This window comes from Rana temporaria, chromosome 3 (genome assembly GCF_905171775.1).
Source record: "Rana temporaria chromosome 3, aRanTem1.1, whole genome shotgun sequence".
Lineage (NCBI taxonomy): Eukaryota > Metazoa > Chordata > Amphibia > Anura > Ranidae > Rana > Rana temporaria.
Genome location: NC_053491.1, coordinates 314389961 through 314410922, shown reverse-complemented (window position 1 = coordinate 314410922; position 20962 = coordinate 314389961). Strand labels below are relative to the sequence as shown.

General features: G+C 38.0%; 1 protein-coding gene across 1 annotated transcript in view; it reads right to left on the bottom strand.

Moving 5' to 3' along the window:
• Positions 1–16674, bottom strand: part of LOC120932468 (protocadherin alpha-C2-like) — a 385799-nt gene extending 369125 nt beyond the window's left edge. The window contains exon 1 of the mRNA XM_040344839.1: positions 14189–16674. Within this exon, the coding sequence (XP_040200773.1) occupies positions 14189–16549 (2361 nt within the window). The 5' untranslated portion in view covers positions 16550–16674. The remainder of the gene's footprint in view (positions 1–14188) is intronic.
• Between the last annotated feature and the right edge of the window lie 4288 nt (positions 16675–20962).

Below are 20962 nucleotides of genomic sequence, written 5' to 3'. Positions count from 1 at the left end.
GATATCATTATGAATGTCAAAGATCATCTTCCATAATGGCTTGATCTTACTATAATTCCACCAGGTGTATAGGTAAGTTCCTCTAGTGTGACTACACCGTCAGCATGTCTCGGAGACCTGTGCAAATATTCGATGGAGATGAAGAGAGACCGGGTCTCTGTACAGCCTGGTATGTATCTTGTAGATTTTTCTTGGGAGTAACAAAATATACTGGATTTATGTGTAAAATAAAGTCCACTTCCCACGCCACAAGTGAAAAAAGAGAGGATTGAGCAGTAAAAGATTGGGGAATCCTGTAGATTGTAGATAACATGTGTCACATGAGGGCACTGTTGTTTAAAATCAGTGAAAGAATGACTAATGTAATTCGATCGGATTTTCCATCCTTGGATGTTTTTTCCGATGGAATTCCACTCAAGCTTTGCTTGCATACACCCGTTCACACAAAAGTTCTCCTAACTTTCGTACGTCAAGAACGCGGTGACATACAACACTACGACGAGCTGAGAAAATGAAGTTCAATGCTTCTGGGAATGCGTCGAATTGTTTCCGAGCATGCGTCAGTATTTTCCGATATTTCCGAAATTTGAGAACCGGCTTACACATGGTCGGAATTTCCGTTCAAAAGCTCACATAGGACTTTTGCTGTCGGAATTTCTGATCGTGTGTACGGGGCATAATAGGGATTGAGGAACAGAGTTGTTTACGAAAAACTGAAAACTGATGTGCCGTCAACCAATCCATCCCGACCAGGAATTACCTGTACCAGTAGAAGAGAGGATATGGCTTGGGGCCATGAAGAGTGTTGAAATGCACGTATGGCTTGCAAATGATAACCATATACAGAGCATAAGAAGACCTGTAGTTGTACCATACATGTCAGGCCTCGTACACACGACCGAACATGTACGCTGAAACTGGTCCGCCGGACCAGTTTCTGCGGACATGTTCGGTCGTGTGTAGGGCCGACCGGACAATTTTCCGGCCTAGCGGACAGGTTTCCAGCGGACAAATGTTTCTTAGCATGCTAAGAAACATGTCCACTGGAAAGCTGTCCGTCGGACATGTCCACTGGTTAGTACGTCTAACCAGCGGACCGAAATCCCGCGCATGCGTCGAATTGATTCGACGCATTCGTGGAAGCATTGAACTCGCGCGATAGAGAACGTTGGTGTCGTCTACATCACCGTGTTCTCTGTCCGCAGGGATTTTGGTTTGATGGTGTGTACAACCATCAGACCAAAATCTCCGAGCGGACATGTCCGGCGGACCGTTTTCATCGGACTGTCCCATCGTGTGTACGAGGCATAAGGGAGTCACAGTGAGAGGGGAGAGATAGGAAAGCGATGAATAAGAATGTTCATAACCCCATAACAAAGTTCGGAGGTCATAAGGGGACATTTCTCTTTCAATGGCAGGACAGGCCTTTAGAGTAAGGAAATGAGAACCAGGTAGGCTTGGCAAGATCATGGAAATGTAATAACGTTCGAAATCTGGTAAACCTGCTCCACCTGCAAGTTTAGGTAAAAGAGATTGGGTACCTTAAGTCTAGAGATTTTTTTATGCCAAATAAATTGTGAGGAAAGGGAATGAAGTGTGCAAGAAATAAAGAACAATTGGAAGGGTTTGGAAGAGATAGATGAGCTTCTGAAACCTGTCCATCTTTAAGGTGTTGATCCTTCCAAACCACATAATAGGTTTGGCATGACCAATGTCCAAGTCTCTACATATTTTAGATAAGAGAGGGCCAAAATGAAGTGAGTACATTACCTAAATATTACGGTACCTAAATATTACCTAAAAATGTATGGAACGGTCAGATTATTGAAAAGGGAAATAGGGCGCTGGAGTGGGGGGAGTGTCAGGAGTCAGTAAAATGCTGAGAGGTTTCATTTTGGAGATGTTTATTTTAAAGTTATAAAGATCACTGAATCGTGGAAAAGAGAGGGCAGACTAGTATGTGGCTGCTGAATATATAAAAGTAAATCATTGGCATAGAGGGAGAGCTTATAATGGGTCATAGATGTAGGTATACCTAAAATAGATTCTGTCTAATGGCTTGAGCCAAAGGTTCTATTATAAGTACAAAAATAAGGAAAGACTAATGACAGCCCTGCCTGGTTCCATTGGAAATTTGAAAGGGCTCCAAGCGTACGCCATTTACCAGGACCGACACAGATTGAGAAGAATAAAGAGCCATAACTTTAGTTATAAGAACCCAGTCCAATTTGTTCCAAAGAAAGATGGAGAAAAGGCCAACTAACCCTATCAAATGTCTTTTCTGTGTAAAACGATAAGATACATGATTGGAGCTTATGTTTCTGGATTTTCTGGCCTCACACCCAGGGACAAATCTGACCTGATTGTTGTGAACAATATTAGGCACTAAGGGCGATAATCTAAATGCCAAAATCTTAGAGTACATTTTCAGGTCCACATTCAGTAAATAAATAGGCCTGTAGTTCCCACATCTGCAGGGGTCCTTCCCAGAATTTGGAATAAGAGCTATATTAAGAGGACAGAGAATAAGCTTTGTCACAATATTTTAATGTCTGAGCCATGATAGGGGTAAGAAGATCAGCAAATTTGTTATAAAATCAGGGAGTAACGTCATCAGGGCCAGGACATATACCAACTTTTAAATATTTGATCTTAGAAAGAATACAGGAATAGGGGAGTAGCTGTATTATTTCCTACCTGCACAAAAGGTGTGTTCATTTTAATGTTAGGGGCTGTTTGTTGTGAGGTTTGACCTTTAAAGGGAAAAATTGGTGATGAACTGAGCACTATTGGGTAAGTTATACAATAAAGTGCAAAGTCATATACAGATGTTCCGGTAATCCGACTCACCCAGCAATGGAGCCTCCAAACGATCATCAGAAAGGATAACCGCCAAATCTCCAGACAACAGGATCAAAAAGTAAAAAAGAAACTGTTTCCCATGGTGAAGTACGTTGGCGTTTTATTAAAAATTAGGTGCTAAAAACACTTTAAAAGTGTACAAATTAAAAAGAAGCAAGTGGATGCAGAAGTACCGTGTCACGCTCAACCACATCCAACACGTTTTGTCAGCATGTCTGACATCATCAGGGGTCACATAACCAGACACATCACCTCAAATGGTTATATACTGCCGCCCAATGAATGATCTCCAAACCAATTCAATCCACTCAATTCATGAAAAATGTACTTATATTTAAATGAGCAATATACTATTTGACCCAATTCTCAACTAATTCATAATAAAAAAAATTGATATACTAAAAATGCCATAAATAGAAAATATACATATACTTGGCATGCGACACCTAGTGGAGACAGAAGGTGTTTACCATTCCCAAGTTTGAATTGACACTATCTTAAGGAAATGAGTGTAATTAATTGTGGCGCCATTATGTGGTGGCACAAGATATAGCATTATCATAATTTACTTATTAGGAACTGTTTCCCATATAACATAATATTAATTAGATTGAATTTATTTTGAAGCACCTTGTGTAATATTGTTGAACATTGCATAGAAAAATCTTTTATTTTACAACTTAATAATTAGATAAAAACTATTTAAATCTATATCAACATTGATACCTGCAGGATTGAGTGTTTTTAATCTAAAAATCAATTTGGTTTCATTTCTAGATAACCCTTGGGTCATGTTTCCCCCTCTCCAATGGGGTTCTACCCTATCAATACCAAAGAAGGTGGCTAAACTCGGATCTTTATTGTGATGCACCCTAAAGTGGTTTGAAAGACTATGCTTATGGAATGCTTTTTTTATATTATTGTTCAATAATTTTTGTACTTAATTGTCTCATAGTACATCCAATATATTGCAACCCGCAAGGGCAAGCCATCATATAGTTGACGTGAGTAGATTTACATGTAATTAACCTCCCAATACTATATTCCTTCCCTGTGCTAAATAATTTGAATTTATCTATTTTCTCTTATTCTTTCTTGTGGTTTGACATGCTTTACACTTCCGGCAGTAATAAAAGCCAGTTTGATCCAAAAAAGTAACTTTCTTTTTGGGGGATCGTGAATGTTAGCGGCTATTTTATTCCTTAGGTTAGATGCTCTACAGTAGATGAATTGTCGACGCCTAGGGATTGGTTAATGTTTTATCCCTCAGTAAAATTGGCCAGTGTTTCTTCACAATATTCTCAAATATTTTATAGTCTCGGTTAAAGTTGGTTACAAAGGCCAGATGTTCACGAGGTTTTACTCTTTTTGGGTCTTTCCCCCAATAATGTCCTTCTATCTATTTCCATTACCTGTTTTTGTATGGGTACCAAACTCTGCCCAGTTTTAGTGTTTATCAACCCTTCGTGTTTCATCGAAACCAGATCCCAGATCCCAGTTCATATAAATCCAACTACCAGTAAATCTGAGTCCATAACAGTTACTATTAATTTTAGATAGAAATACTTTTAAACTTTCTTCTGTACCATCCCATAATATAATACCATAAATGTATCTTTTATACAAATATATTTCTGGTATGGTTTTACTAAAGATGCTGGTTTCCTCCTATTGACTCATTAATATATTGGCCACACTTAGAGTATACTTGGCTCCCATGGCCACTCCCCTAATCTGGTTGTAATGGGTGCCCTCATGCCAAAAATAGTTGTTTGACATGGCTAAATTCAGGGCTTCTAACAGGAATTCTTTTTGTTCTCTCTTAAGACTGGATTTACAGTCTAAAGATTTCCTAGTAGTGGATATTACATCTTGTTGTCTCAAATTAGTGTACAATCATTCAACATCTATCATGACAATAAATGTATTATTGTTGATTTAAGTGTCTTTTAAGATGTTCATGAGATGTTTACTGTCTCTCAAATAGGATGGGTAGGTTTGTACAAGGGCTGCAAAAACAGTCCACGTAACTCGCCTATATGGGAAAACACTGAGTTTATGCCACTTGTGATGGGTCTCCCAGATAGGCACTGTCACATTTGTGTGAGCATTTGGTGTTGGTATATTACAGGTAAACTGGGAGCATCTGGAACAAGATACCTAGCTTCCTTCTTGGTTAGAATTCCTTTATGTTGGGCCTGCTAACGGTCCTTTTTAGAGAGGCTTTACATTTATTACCTCTAAGCTTTTTGTATGTATTCATGTCTCCAAACAATCTATTTAACTCTTTATTATATTCTTCCCTCTTAAGCACCACAATTCCCACCCTTTGTCTGCCATTCTTATTGCTATATTCTTCCTTTTTTCTAAAGCTTATATGCCCTTTTGTATATTACCTTTCTTCCTTCCAACCCTTGTTTGAATCAATCTGATGTCCTGTTCTACCATGGCTTTAAAAACTTCCAAAACATTATTGGAAGATTTATTTGGGTTAAATGTGGAATGATTAATCTGCATTTGTTTTTTTGATATTTAGTTTTCTTATACATTTTTTAGTGTCAATAAAACCATCAAATTTATTAAACCCTTTGTCTGGAGCATATTTTAGAAAGAAACTCGGGGACAGAATGGGGAGCATCCAGGTTTGCAGCCTGCTCACGGTCAATAGTGAGCAATGCTGTTTCCTGAATATAAGACTCATTTGTGAAGAGCAACGCTGTTCGAGGTGGGGGAAGATTATATAGAGAAGAGTAATGGTGCCGGAATTCTTCAGATATAGCAGACGTATTATGAAGCTTCACATTAGAAGAGGACATAATGAAAGCAATAGAAGTCCTGGCGGTCTGGGGTGTCAGACCCTCAATAAAGGTTTATTTTATTTATTAGCAAGCGCGTAAGAGGTTTTACATGTCCTTTCCCTAGCCTCCAGAGAATATTATTCAAGAAAATTAAGGAGTTCATGCCGTGTATTAGAAACTTTTAGAAGCGTAGTGGCATTTAAGTCCCTGTTATGGAAAGTTTACAGGCGAGAAATGGTAGAAAGTAATGAGGAGATGTCATGTGCACATTGTTTTTTGAGTAATGCCCCATGTTTGATAAACAGCCCCAGGAGGGTGCACGTTAAAGCCTCCAACTCAACCAAGGGGAGAGTACCATCTTGAGCCTGAGTGATCATAAAGGTGAGAATCGCCTGGGCGATATCAGCCACACAGACCAAGTCAAGTAACCATGTTCTAGTCTTCTCCCAGAACAAGGTGTGATTATCAACAGTGGTAAATAAGCACACTTAGTCCTGGTTAAGGAAATTAACATTAGCAAGAGTGTAAATGACATCAGCAAATTTCAAAAGGAAGATGAAACGACGCAGTCAACAATCTCAGAGATGAAAGACTTGTGGATTTGGCATCTGGATTAGTGCTGTGATACCAAATAGGTAGCATTGGGTATTGAGTACCGGAACTGAGCTAATACGGAAATGCAAAAGTAAAATCTTAGCTTTATGCTTATGAAAGTGGTATAAAATTTGACGTCTTTTCTCGGATACATTAAACTCTCTACAGTTGAAAGAAAGGAAAGATAAGTGAATATTAGCCACGGGGAGAAAAGGCATAAACAAAAATGATCCTAAGGGGGAGCTCCAGACCTACCCATAAGAAAGCAAATAGGGAAAGAAAAAGACAGAGAGAGGAGAAAACAGCTCAGGAGAAAGGAGATCTAAGAAGGTCACAATAATCATGAATAAACACATCCAAATAATATATGTCAGAAACTGGTGCACTTTTCTAAGAAAGGGTTCTGGAATCTAATAGGAACCCAAAAAAGGATGAACCAAACACAGGATATCTTAAATAATATAGCAATTCAAAACTGAAAAAATGTAGTGCAAAAATAATACCTGCAGGCCTAGAGGGGGGAAGTAAAATACACATGGTGCGGTCTGCTCACCCAGGGCCAGATACAAACAACTCAATGAGTGAGGTACTGAAAAAAAGGGGAAGGGAGAGAAGGGGATAAGGGAATGGGGGGGGGAGAGCCGGTGAGCCCTCTTTTCTATACTTTTTCTGTGACTATTAGGATATCCCCTATCCTGGAGGGCAGCCAGGCCAAATATATCATCCCTTTGAATAATAGATCACCCGGACATCACACTAATGCACAAGAGTGTTTGTTTGCTGTTTTCAGGAAGTGGGGGGGGGGGAGGCACTAGAGAACAAAAACAAGCATTCCAACCATTCCTCACATAGCAATGAACAATAAATTAGTGAGCCATAGGTGAGGAACGGAATAAGTACTATGCACTTGAGAATAGAAAAAACATTCCCCTGGGAACGGGACTTTTAAGGCACTATATGCAATTGTAGTAGAGTAGGTAGAAAATATACTTTATTTAACATACATGAATAAAAACATTGGCAAGGAATGTATATGACAAAATTTACTGTTAATACACAAACTAGTGAATGAAGAGATGTATATTTGTAACTCATATTCCATAATGTTTTACTTGATCTGAACCTGTAGCATTTAACTTGATCACCGGAATTTTCATTTTCATTGCAATGGTAAAGTAGTGATTAAATAATGGGGCATTAGCATTAAAAAAATGTAATGTATCATTTCATCTTTCACCCACCAAAAACTGTAATGCCGCATACACACAATCATTTTTCGGCATTAAAAAAACTTTGTTTTAAAAAAATGTAATTTAAAATGATCGTGTGTGGGCTTCACACCATTTTTCGGGTTCTGAAAAACGTCATTTTTTTTTCGAACATGCTGCATTTTTTAACGACGTTTTAAACAATGTCGTTTTTTGGGTTGTAAAAAATGATCGTGTGTGGGCTAAAACGATGTTAAAAACCCGTGCATGCTCAGAAGCAAGTTATGAGACGGGAGCGCTTGTTCTGGTAAAACTACCATTCTTAATGGATTAAGCACATTCATCACGCTGTAACAGACAGAAAAGCGCAAATCGTCTTTTACTAACACGGAATCAGCTAAAGCAGCCCCAAGGGTGGCATCATCCGCATGGAACTTCCCCTTTATAGTGCCATCGTACATGTTGTACGTCACCGCGCTTTGCTAGAGCTTTTTTTTAAAACGATGGTGTGTGGGCAACGTTGTTTTATTGATGAAGTTGGAAAAACTTTGTTTTTTCTACATGCCGAAAAAAGTCGGGGTTTTTTCATGCTGAAAAATGATCGTGTGTACGTGGCATCAGGGTCACATTATAATCAGATTGTTCCTCTTTGTCTATGGATTTTCATGGTACAAGCTCTAGTGATCAGAAATAAATACTTCTGCTAAACGGATTAAAAATAATTACTAGATCATATTCTGCAACAGAATTTGTATCAAGATCTGGATCAGCAGCATCCTTCAAGGGGTAACAAGATACTTAATTTCTGATCTCAAAAGATTATTACATTTAGAAGATAATGCATTATCATTTATCTGTTCTATTTCAATATCTGCATGATGCATCTGCCCTGACTAATCTAGGATAATCTATTATAATCTGCAGAGGGATAATATAGAACTGTTTCTCAGATTGTTTTAAAATGTGTTTATTAAACTTATGGAAGAATAAAATAAAAAATGTTGAAGGCCAAAGAGTTGTAACTAAATTGTAACTGACTGGAAAAGTAAACTTTTGCATGTGCCATGTTTTGTGGTGTTTTTTTGTTTGTTCTGGTCCATTAATCCAGATTTTTGCAACCATGCATTAAGATCTCACAAAACTTCTGGGGAGTGGTGGTTTATTGCCTTTTGAGACTCTGAGGGATGCATATCAGTTACCAGCTAGCATGCTCTTCTACTACATGCAGCTTAGGCACGCATTTGTTGCCCAATCCAGGGCCTCGGAATGGCATGTGGACTTCCTTCCAATCCTTTCGCAGCTTATCTAAGGGTTTTATTTCCCAGAGCTATAGTACACTGCTTCGTAAATATCTCACAAAACATCCCCTGACAGTTAGAAGGAAGTTGGAGGTTGATGTAGGACCCCTGGACGAGGAGCAGTGGGAGGAGGCCCTGCAGTCGGTTACCATTTGTTCCCTGAATGTGACACAGTGCATGACGCAATTATATACACTCCTAAGAGTATACTACACGCCCCACAGATGGTATGCTATGGGATTGCGGCCCACATCGACTTGTGCCTAGATGTAAAAAGGACCATGGGGATTTGATACATATGCTTTGGCGCTGCCCCAAGTTGCATGCCTATTGGAAGGGGGTGACAGACACACTAAACGCAGTATTCCAGGTTTCGATCCCATTAGATCCTAAGCAGTGTCTCCTGAATCTTTTAGACAAGCTGGAATGGGAACCTCATTAGGGCCCTTTTTATGGCCAGAAAACTGATCGTGCAGCATTGGAAATCTGAGGTGCCCCCCACAGTCAGGGAATGGACCACTGCACTTGGTAATGCACTGAGGATGGAGAAGGTTATATACCAACATAGGGGATGTTCTGGAAAATTTGAAAAGCTATGGGACCTGTGGTTGGGAACACCGGGGCTTGCCCCGGATGACCTAATCATGGACAGACTCTTGAGCTAGGGGGCCAGGGGGTGGTGTGGTGATTGGTTGCGGTTTGTATGACCTCTCAGTATGTTGATTCCTGTTTAATTACAATGCTGTATTGTTTATGGCCATGTCTGTATCTGCTATATTGGATACGATTGTGGTACTTTGGACTGTATGTGTCAAATTTTGATCAATAAACTTGCTTTTTTGAAAAAAAAAAGATCTTACAAAACATCTTGAGTTAAGTATGTTCCCTATAAATGTTAATTTCTATTTACTGAAAAAAAAAGCCTTATCAGCAGCAGACATGTAAATATATATCCTAATATAATTATTTTATCAAATAAAAAAAGGTTTCAGGTATTTCCAATTAAATTCCTTGTTTAAAGGGAGGAAATAAGAGCAGCAGCATGAAAATAGCAGTCCGGAAAGACTAATACATTTCAAGGCCAGCTAAATATCTAATCCCTTCACTTCCTATTCGGGATTCATTCAAAAGTAAAGAAAAGAAAACTTTTCATATAAAAATAATAATAAAGAGAAAGAACATACCCCAAAGCACAAAATATATAAATACTATGGGCCAGATTCACAGAAGAGATACGACGGTGTATCTCCTGATACGCCGTCGTATCTCTGTGTTACGGCCGTCCTAACTATGCGACTGATTCATAGAATCAGTTACGCATAGCTAGCCCTAAGATCCGTCAGGTGTAATTGAATTACACTGTCGTATCTTAAGGATGCAATTCTAGGCCGGCCGCTAGGTGGCGAGGCCATTGCGGTCGGCGTAGAATATGCAAATGACTAGTTACGGCGATCCCCGAACATCCGCGCTGCCCGTCGATCTAACTTTACGTTGTTTCCGTCGAGTTACGCTGTGTAAAATTAGGGCTGAGCCTTAGTTGTTCTAAGCCATGTTAAGTATGGCCGTCGTTCCCGCATCGAAATTTTAAAAACCACGTCGTTTGCGTAAGTCGTCCGTGAATGGCGCTGGACGACATTTACGTTAACGTCTAAACAAATGACGTCCGTGCGACGTCATTTAGCGCAATGCACGTCGGGTAATTTACCCGACGGAGCATGCGCAGTACGTTCGGCGCGGGAACGCGCCTAATTTAAATGGTGCCCGCCCCATTTGAATTGGGCGGGCTTGCGCCGAGCGCATTTACGTTACACCTCCGCAAGTTTACAGGTAAGAGTTTTGATAATCAGGCACTTACGCTGTAAACCTGCGGCAGTGTAACGTAAATCCGATACGTTAAGCTGCCGTGGAGCAACGTAATTGTATCTGAATCTGGCCCTATATGTTTATCATTCAGTGACATTTTAGCCTAATGTCACCTAACTTAAAGTCACTTAAAATTGTAAAATGTATTTATAATTATTTGCCCTGCCCTAGAGGAATGCTTGAAGAGATCTGTTCAATTCTAAATGTTAGTGTCACATCTACCCCAACGCAGGTGGTCAGATACTATAACTAGCTACTGTGTGCTTCACCTATAACAGCCCCCTTTCCCTTAAGGCAAGCATGCCTACCGGTACTTGGTTGTCCCCAGAACTTATACATAATGCTATAGTGCCTGGCCACCATGCCAGGGCAGATGCAAATAGAGCAAAGTATATAGACAAATACAAGGGGCCAGATTCAGCAAGGATTTACGCCGGCGTATCTATAGATACGCTGCGTAAATTCAAAGCTGCTCCGGCGTATCTTCTTTCTGTATTCAGAAAGCAAGATACGCCGACATTATCCTAAGATCCGACTGGCGTAAGTCTCTTACACCGTCGTATCTTAGGGTGCATATTTACGCTGGCCGCTAGGTGGCGCTTCTGTCGTTTTCGGCGTAGAATATGCCAATTCACAAATTTACGCAAGCCCGGCACTATTTTTTTACGTCGTTTACGTTAGGCTTTTTCGGCGTAAGGTTGCTCCTTATGAGGCGTACGCAATGTTAAGTATGGGCATCATTCCCGCCTTGAATTTAGAATTTTTTACGTCGTTTGCGTAAGTCGTTCGCGAATAGGGCTGGACGTAATTTACGTTTACGTCAAAAGCAATGACGATTTGCGGCGGAATTTCGAGCATGCACACTGGGATTCTTTCACGAATGGCGTGGGGTCACCATTAATTTAAATACGCCCGCACATCATTACGCTGGGCTACCTGAATCCGGCCCAAGGTGTATATCTATATGTTTATTTATATATATATATATATATATATAGATTATTAATACATTTATATATTTTTTTTTATTAAGTTGCAAAATCACAAAATGAAATTACAAAAATATATATTAAGCTCTAAATACAGTTAGTAAACTAAACTGTTGGAACATTATAACTACCAATAGAAAATATGCACAAAATAAGACGTTTTTAATTTGTAGCAAATCATTTTCAAAGGTGAGCAAGTAAAGTAGTCATTTTTTAGGTAGCTAAATAAATCTGCTTTCAAGCACATGCCATTTTTTGCATTTTCAGAGAAAATTTAAAACAAAAATTTTTGAACATGATTGAAATAGACACTGGATCAACTTAACAGTTACCCAATCATTGCTTATTCTAGAAAAAATCTATTAACTATTACAATATAGTACTACATGCTAGGACTATTATACATTATAACAGTAAATACTACGTATAGGGGATTCTGTCAACATGAAATGTCTGCTAGTGTCACCACAATTTCGGAACTAGTAATAGATTTGAATGAAAGTTGTTATATATTCTGCAATATTATTTAAAAGATAAAAGCAATTTTTTAAAGTTTGCCCTTCAAAATGATGGCCTTGCTTTGTATGTGAAACTTTAATACATTATAGCTGTTAATTGTAGATAGATACGAATACCTTAAATAACATATGTTACGCTAAAATAGCAAATGCAAAACTGAACAGATGAACTAAAGCTGCATTTAACTAATTTAAAGCAAAAAGTTTAGCATTTTAAAGGTCGATGTGCAAATTAGCAATGTAAAAAAAGTAAAAATAAACATTTAGTAATTAATTAAGTATTTAAATGATAGCAACTTACACATTTTTTAGAGTAGCCGAGACATGTAGAAGGGTAACAAGAAATAAATCAAGTACAAAAAACATCAATTGTGTATGCCTGTCAAAGGTTTAGCAGTAAAATGCAATATTAAAAAAAAAATATCTTCCTCTATCAAACAAGTCAACAATGTATCCTTATGGAACCATTGCCTTATAATACATGATTTTTTATTTGAAAAAAAATGTCTTATGGACTTTTTACTCGCTAAATTATAATTTGAATAAAATATAAGTATAATTTTACAGTGTCATCAACAGCTACAACAAATCAAGCTGCATCAAAATTTGTATTAATTTCAAAGTTTTAGGAATATTACTCAGATAGTAATATTCCACTAGAGTTCTAACTTAAAGGAACACTAAAGGTTCATTTTTTATTAGATCAATTGATTGCTGTAAGCTAGAGCATTTAAATATTACTTCCCTCATTTTTCCTTTTGACCTCCAAAATACAGTAATCCAGGTTTGAAAATGCCATTTCCTGTCTCTCCTCTTCTTGCTTTCCACCAGCATCTGAGCCGTTTTGCATGGTGGAAAGCAGAATGTGCTCACCCCCTCCCTATGACTACAGCCCTGCGTGAAGATGCTCTCTTATCCCTCACAGGCATGGAGGCTAAGCCTAATGGGAACTGTAGCTCCCATTAGGCCGTGATGTAGCAAGAATGAATGTGCACTGCAAATCAGGAAGTCAGTGAGAATAACGATTCAGGAGTGCTGGAGGTGAATAAAACGGCTCGATTTCAACAGGTATCAAACTAGTTATAATGCAAAACATTACTTTTTACTTTATCAGCTACTGTCAGACTTTAAATTAAGAGGAAAATATTTTTGTCTTTACAACTCTTTAACCTAATTTTTTATAAATAGTTTGATTTTAAGTCGATTTTAGCAAAAGTGTGACATTCAGAACATAGAGTTTGTGTACGAAATGTAACTCATTCTCTAATATATCATAGAGTTTGTGTACGAAATGTAACTCATTCTCTAATATATGTTTCTAGTTTGGTGAAAGTGGTCAGCTGTTTTATAGCAGGAAAATATTATGAAGGAATGGAAATTAATATCAAGTCTAAAAACTGTATTGTTCATTACAAACTGAGTTGAATCGATGCATACATTATTATAGTGAGCTATTGGGTGGTAAATGGAGTCAAATTCTATGTTAAGAATTCAGAAGACTATGTGTAGCTAATTGTAAAATACACTGCATGTATACAATTGTTCTCATTCTCATCTTTATCCCCAAAACACCTAAACACCTTTAATATATACACAAACGTTTATAACCTAGGTGTGTTTTAGACTACAAAAAAACATGTGCCTTGTTTAGGATTAAGTCATTTTATATATACCAGACTTTTGGTGGTACACTTCAATTATAATTATTATAACTACTAATATCACATTAAACATTTGCATTTGGATGCATATATATATAAAAAAAATATAATATTATAAAAAATAAAAATATTGTAAATTATTGGATTAACAGAATTGTTGATGATGATTATTTTTTTATTGCATCAAATATTTAAAGAATTTTAATATCAGTGTGAAATATTTGCAATGTTTTTTTTTTTTTTTTTTACCAGTTTACTGTTTTTATTGTTATATTTGATTTGTTTTCAGTTGTGCTTCTCTCATTGTGTGATTTGTTACTAGCAAAAACTTTACACCTAACGTTGTGTTTGCCCTTTGTTTTGTAATATTATGCTTTTTATATACATTAAGCCTTACCTTATATGAGGAATTAAGTACAGCCCCTTGTTGATTTGTTTGTTCTTCATGACTTGGAGTTTGAGAGGAATTTGGAGTAAACACTATTAAGTCATTCTTGCCTTGGAGTGAATTTGAACATACTCTGTATTGTGTTTGCTGTGAATATACCCAACTACCTCCAGTATTAGAGCAGATCCTGTAATTTTCCTTCAGTTCATTGACTTCATCCCTGTATTTTTGCCATCTTATCACAGTAAATGCGATTAAAGTGATAAGGAATATACTTGAGATTATGCAAATAGCAACAACAAGGTAAACATTTGTATCAGAAAACTCCTCCAAACTATCTTTGGACTCAGGGTTGTCAAAGTGAGCCTCCTCTCCGGATTCCACCAAAATAATGATGATTTGTGTCACAGCTGTCATAACTGGCTCTCCATGGTCCTGGGCCACAATGTTAAACCTGTATTCATCATTGTCCAAATCTGTTAATGCACGTTTTAAATTTATTTCTCCAGTTTCTTTAGCTATGACAAATGCTGTTTTTCCAGTAAACTCTTTAAAAGTATATGATATCAAAGCATTGTATCCAGAGTCAAGATCTAGCGCTTTTACTTTAGCTACCAGATGTCCAGATTTTGCTGACTTTGGAGTTTTAATTGTCATTTCAGAATAAAGTGGAGAGAAAAAAGGGACATTATCATTTATATCTTCAATGAAAATATTTAATGTAAGGTTTGAATTGAGGGGAGGTAAACCAGCATCAATTGCTTTAATGAGACATTGGAAGTGTGGGACTTGTTCATGATCAAATGAAACTAAAGCAAATACCTTCCCATTCTCTGGATTCATGGAGATGTAGGATGATATGGGGATTCCATCAATTGTGTTGTCAACAATTGAGTAAGTGATAAAAGAGTTCTGCTCTATATCCAGGTCTGAGGCAGCTGCTGTATAGACTAGAGTACCCGGTGGATTGTTTTCCTTGATAAAAATTGTGTCAACTGGCTGAAAAAAATGGGGGGAATTATCATTCACATCACTTATAATAATTTTAAGAATTTTTGAAGCTGATAGAGAAGGAGAACCTTCATCTCTTGCAGTTACGACAACTTCATATTCATCTTTCCTTTCACGATCCAAGGCCCCATTCACGGTCATAGCATATACTCCCATAATAGCTTGATTAATTTTAAAAGGTGCACTGTCAGAAATATAGCAGTTTACTTTTCCATTGGCTCCTGAATCCCTATCAAGTATATTAATGATAGCAACTGTTGTCCCTTGGGGAGAATCCTCTGGCACGGGAACGGACAACGATGTTACTACCATCTCTGGAGGATTGTCATTAACATCTATAACAGTCACTAGAACTTTGCAATGTCCAATCATTGGGTGTTCCCCATTATCAATAGCATCAATCTGAATTTCATACATATTTGCTGCTTCAAAGTCAATCTCACCTTTTACTCTAATTTCCCCTGTGTTTTTATCTACACTAAAAATTCTAATAATTTCCTCCATTCCCAGGCTGCTGAATTCATAAAATATTTCTCCATTTTTTCCTTGATCCAAATCTGTGGCATTTAATTTAAACACCAAAAATCCTTTTGCAACATTTTCTGTTACACTGCTCTGATAAAACGGCTGATCAAAAGAAGGAGCATTATCATTAACATCATCAACCGTAATGATTACTTGGGTTGTACCACTTAATCTTGGCTTGCCACCATCATAAGCTATAAGTGTTAGATTGTGAATAGACTGTTTTTCTCTGTCTAGAGATTTCTTTAGTACAAGCTCTAAAGATCTGATCTGGTTCATGTGTTTTTGAAAATCTAATGTAAAACAGTCACTGGCACTGAATTCATAGTTTGTAATAGAATTTGTTCCAAGATCTGGATCTGCAGCTTTCTTTAGTGGAAAATGAGATCCTGCAGGTCTGAGCTCTGATATCACAAGGTTGTATTCATTGGAGGAAAAAACTGGACCATTGTCATTTATATCTTCTATTTCTACATCTACATGATACATTTGCACAGGCTTATCTACAAAGACCTGCAGAGAAACAATACAGAATGGTGTATTTGGACATAAGAATTCCCTATCGATTGTCTCTTTAACAAACAAGATTCCATTCTGCAGATTCACCTGGAAATATTCCTTCTCATTTCTAGAGGAAATATGTAACATTCTGGAATTAATCTCACCTAAATCCAGTCCCAGATCCTGTGCAATTCTTCCAACAAAGGTGCCGTGTTTTGATTCTTCTGGGATGATGTAATGAAGCTGACTCAGGACCACATCCCAAGACATTTGTAGTAATAAGAAAATGGCAAACCTTCTCCTTGCTTGATAATCCAGGTTTGTTTTGATCATTTCCTAAATTCACCGATGCTGAAGGTAAAATTATTTCCAGGAAATAAGGCATTCACACTGATTGAAAATCCATGCTACGGAAAGGACCTTCTGTCATGGCCGATATTCTTACAGCAAAAAATAGAGCTAGTTACAACAGAGAGATGAATTTCCTTTCATTTGATATAAATATTGGTAGACAGCGACATCTAGTGCTTGGTTTCAATACTACATATCATGGCTACATAAGCATAGTGTATTTTTAATTAGTTCACTTTTCTGTTGCATATTTGTAAATATAGCATGCATTTGTTTAATGTAATACATAATGTGATTTAGAATGTAGAGTATAAAACACATCCTATACACAAAGAATGTTTTTTTAAAATATGGAACATTAGAGATGGGTCTCATAAAACACTGAAAATGTAGATAATCCTTCAGATTTATGTTTTCAGAATATGGATGGTAGAAATTCATGGTTTGTTGCTAAGGACTCAAAACCTAAAAATACATATTACCATCATAAACTCTAAATACTAGGATTTAAATGGATTGTAAAGGCAGAAGTTGTCTTATCTTATTGCATTCTATGCATTAAGATTTAAAAAAAACTTTTGTGTGCAACAGCCCTCTTTAGCAGCACCCCTAATCCTTACCTGAGCCCATCTATATCCAGCATTGTTGCAGGAGTGTCTAAGCTGCCTAGGACTCCCCTCCTCACTGGATAAGATAGCAGAGTGGCATGATTGTGCTGTCAATCAAAATCAGTAAGCCAATCAGGTGGGGACCTGGCTGGGCCGCAGCTCCGTGTCTCAATAGACACAGGGAGCTGTGGTTCAGCTCAGGTGCCCCCATAGCAAGCTTCTTGCTATAGGGGCACTCAACAGGAGGAAGAGGCCAGAAGCACAGAAGAGGGACCCAATAAGAGGAGGATCAAGGCTGCTCTGTGCAAAACCAACTACAGATAAGTACTGATATACAGTACTGATGTACTGTTGAATTACTTCTAGATCCTCTCCTGATGAAGCGGGTTTCAATCTGGGAAACTAGTTGAGAACTGTTACAACCCCCTACCCATCGTTATGTCTTCCCACTTCGGGGACCTCAACTTTGGCGCTTTTGGATGGTTGTCACAATTTTTATCCTGTAACTGTCTGTATATGTCTTTTAATAAAAATTATGAATTTTTATTTTTTCTTATTTCCTTCTGTAACTGTTTATTGGTACCGCTAATAGTTCTAACTGGCCCCTCATTCCCTTTCTTGACTCCTTGGTTCGGGGACCTTAGACTCAAGTACTCCATATATTGACCTTAAGGATGAAGGTACCCCTCATTATAATATTAATTTAATTTACCCCTGAGGCTTCTTTTAATACAGATAAGAGCAGATAAGTAAAACATGTTTGTTATTTAAAAAAAATGACACTTTACAATAACTTTAATATGTCATTAACCTGTATTTATTGGCGTGTAACACGCACAGGCATATAACACACACACCAATTTTAGGAGGGAAGTTTAAGGAAAAATGTTTTCACAGCCCCCTTTACAGTATACAGCCATCCTTCCCCTGCACAGTGCACAGCCCCCCATCCAGTACACAGCCCCCCATCTAGTATACAGCCCTCTGCACAATGCACAGCCCCCATCCAGTATACAGCCCCCTACACAGTTCACAGCTCCCCATCCAGTATACAGCCCCCTTCCCCCTGCACTCCCAGGAGACCCCCAGTCTCCTGGGACAGCACTGTCAGCATACTCTACAGTTAAGAAAAAATCACTGCCAGCCCCTTATACACTGCTCCCCATGTGTCACTCATTGTAAAACGAACCCTACATATACATCGTTAGCTCTGTTTTTTCCACTGCCCTGGTCACATGACTGCTCTCCTCTGACATTACATAGATGGTCATGTGACCGCTCTCCTCCTCCAATCTAGAGCTACATTTGGAGGAGGAGAGCAGGCAGAAAAAACGGAGCTATTGAGATATTTAGAAGCTTTGTTTTACAATGACACTGACACAGGAGGTGCAGTGTAGGAGAAGGGGCTGGCAAGTGTTTTTTTTTCTCAATTTTAGACTATGCAGGCAGCGCTGTCCCAGGGCCAGGAGAGGCGGGGCAGATGGCCCCACATTCACCAATGGGTGGCTCCCAGGACAGACCACCTGATCTCCGCCCCCTGTTGGTAAAACATATAATCGGTGTATAACACGCAGGCACTGTTTACCCTCTGTTTTCAGGGAGAAAACGTGTAAATAAATATGGTACTTTAATTTATTGCAATTAATAGTGCAAGATGGATGCAAGTGTAAGAAACCCTACAACCAACATGTGATACTGATAAGTGCACTACTCTTATGTATTATTAAACTATTGCACTAAACCAAATGTAATTCTATTTTTATTTAAATGTAATTTTCTGTTTTCTACTTTTAATAAAGCCATAGCCACACCATGGTATGTATGTTTAAATGACTCATATTGCATTTTACCTGAAGTGCATGCACATCCATTCTGTGTGACTAGGGCAAAAAGAAACAAAGATATTGGGCCATTTCCTGTGCTGGTAAATGTTTTTCATACAACCCCCTCACTACAAATGGGGTGGTACAGGGCAGTGTCAATGAGTTGGAAGCTGTTATATGGCTATCTGCAAACCGCAAAGAGAGAGAGTTGAGGGTCAGTTAGCAGACTATAATTTAATTCTTGATAGCTCTTTGGGCAATCAATCCTATTTATGCCTTTTTATTCTTAATATTGGGGACTTTTGAACATTTGATTTAACGTTGACATTGATTTAAGGTCAGCAGTTATTCTAGGCTGCTGTCCTGTCCACAGCAAACTTTTATACTTTAAGGCTCTATTTAAAAATAGGCTTTTGTTTCAGGGGGTAGCATTTTGTGTTTTTTATTTATCTGGCAGTATATCTGTTTTAATTTTTGTTCTAGGAATCTTATTTTGGGTTAAGATGATTTTTTGGTCCTAGTCTTCCCTGTGGACTTTTATTTCACTGGTGGTATTTTGGGTTTCAATTATTTTGAATGCTTTTCTTTTATGTTAATTACGTTCAGGGTACATAAAGTGGAGCATTCACCTGTTACTATCCATCAGTTTTTTTAAGTTTTGTGCACAGTATGTCAATGCATCATAAATGTAAAAAAAAAAAAAAATTAGGCATACACAGTTTAGACTATTGTCCCTGAATTAAACTGTCCTGTTACTGTCTAATTGTACAATGCAGTATCCTAACTGTAACATGTGTATCACAATCAACATTTTCATGCACAGGCACTCCGACAAATGTGTTTACATTTGTACGTGTGTATATGTGGGGGGCCTTAAAAAAATTGGGGGGGTTTATGTGCTTGGGTGTAACTTTATTTTTATGAAAACATTTTTTTTACTTAAAAGGGTCACTAAAGGATTTTTTTTCCAGCTAAATAGCTTCCTTTACCTTACTGCAGTCCTGGTTTCATGTCCTCATTGTTCGTTTTTGCTTTGATGTTGCTGTAATTTCTCTGTTCTGGACACTTCCTGGTTGTCTGTTTCCTGATCACCACAGTACTGGGAGATTTCTCACTGTGGTGACTAATCAAGGAGGTGTGATTACTGTGTGTCAGCACCAATCCAGTTTCGTTTTACAATCCATCACTGCCCTCTATTGGCTCTTTGTATCTGTACATCAGAGAACCAGGAAACAACAGCAAAAATGAAACTAAACTGCAGTCACATTATATGATTGTTTTTTTATCTATTTTAATCATTTTTAGGGGAATCAGTTAACTTTTATGTCTCTATACCCTGTAAACAGTCATTTCAGCTAAAAAGATTTTTTCCTTTATTGACCCTTTAACTTTTTTTCATAACATAGGGGACAAAAAGTCCACAATTATTTATTTTTTGCGACAGGTTCTCTTTATTGAGATATGCAGGGTCTGAAAGACCCTGCATGTCTCCCCTGTGCTCTACTATCCACTAGATCGCATTACAAAACATTATTTCCCTGCTGAGCTAGTCAGAGACACCGCAAGCTTGACACGAAAGTGACATCCACCGATTGGCAAGTGGTAAGCATGGTCGGGCACTGAGAGGGGTGACGCCATTACCAGGTGTGTGTGTGAACTATCGGGCGGCAGCAGAGCTGCATGAATGCTCTCACCTGACAGTCAGGAGTCTGCCTGTAATTTTCTCACACAATTCAGGTGGCTGCAGCCAGCGGATTGTGTGTAATATACAACGTACAGACCTGCCAGCAAAAGGGTTAAACACATTAAATCTTATTCCATCACATATACTAAAAATAAGAGGATTATTCTTCAGGATAGTGGTAGACACCATATACAGTATCTCGCAAAAGTGAGTACACACCTCACACTTTTGTAAATATTTTATTATATATTTTCATGTGACAACACTGAAGAAATTACAC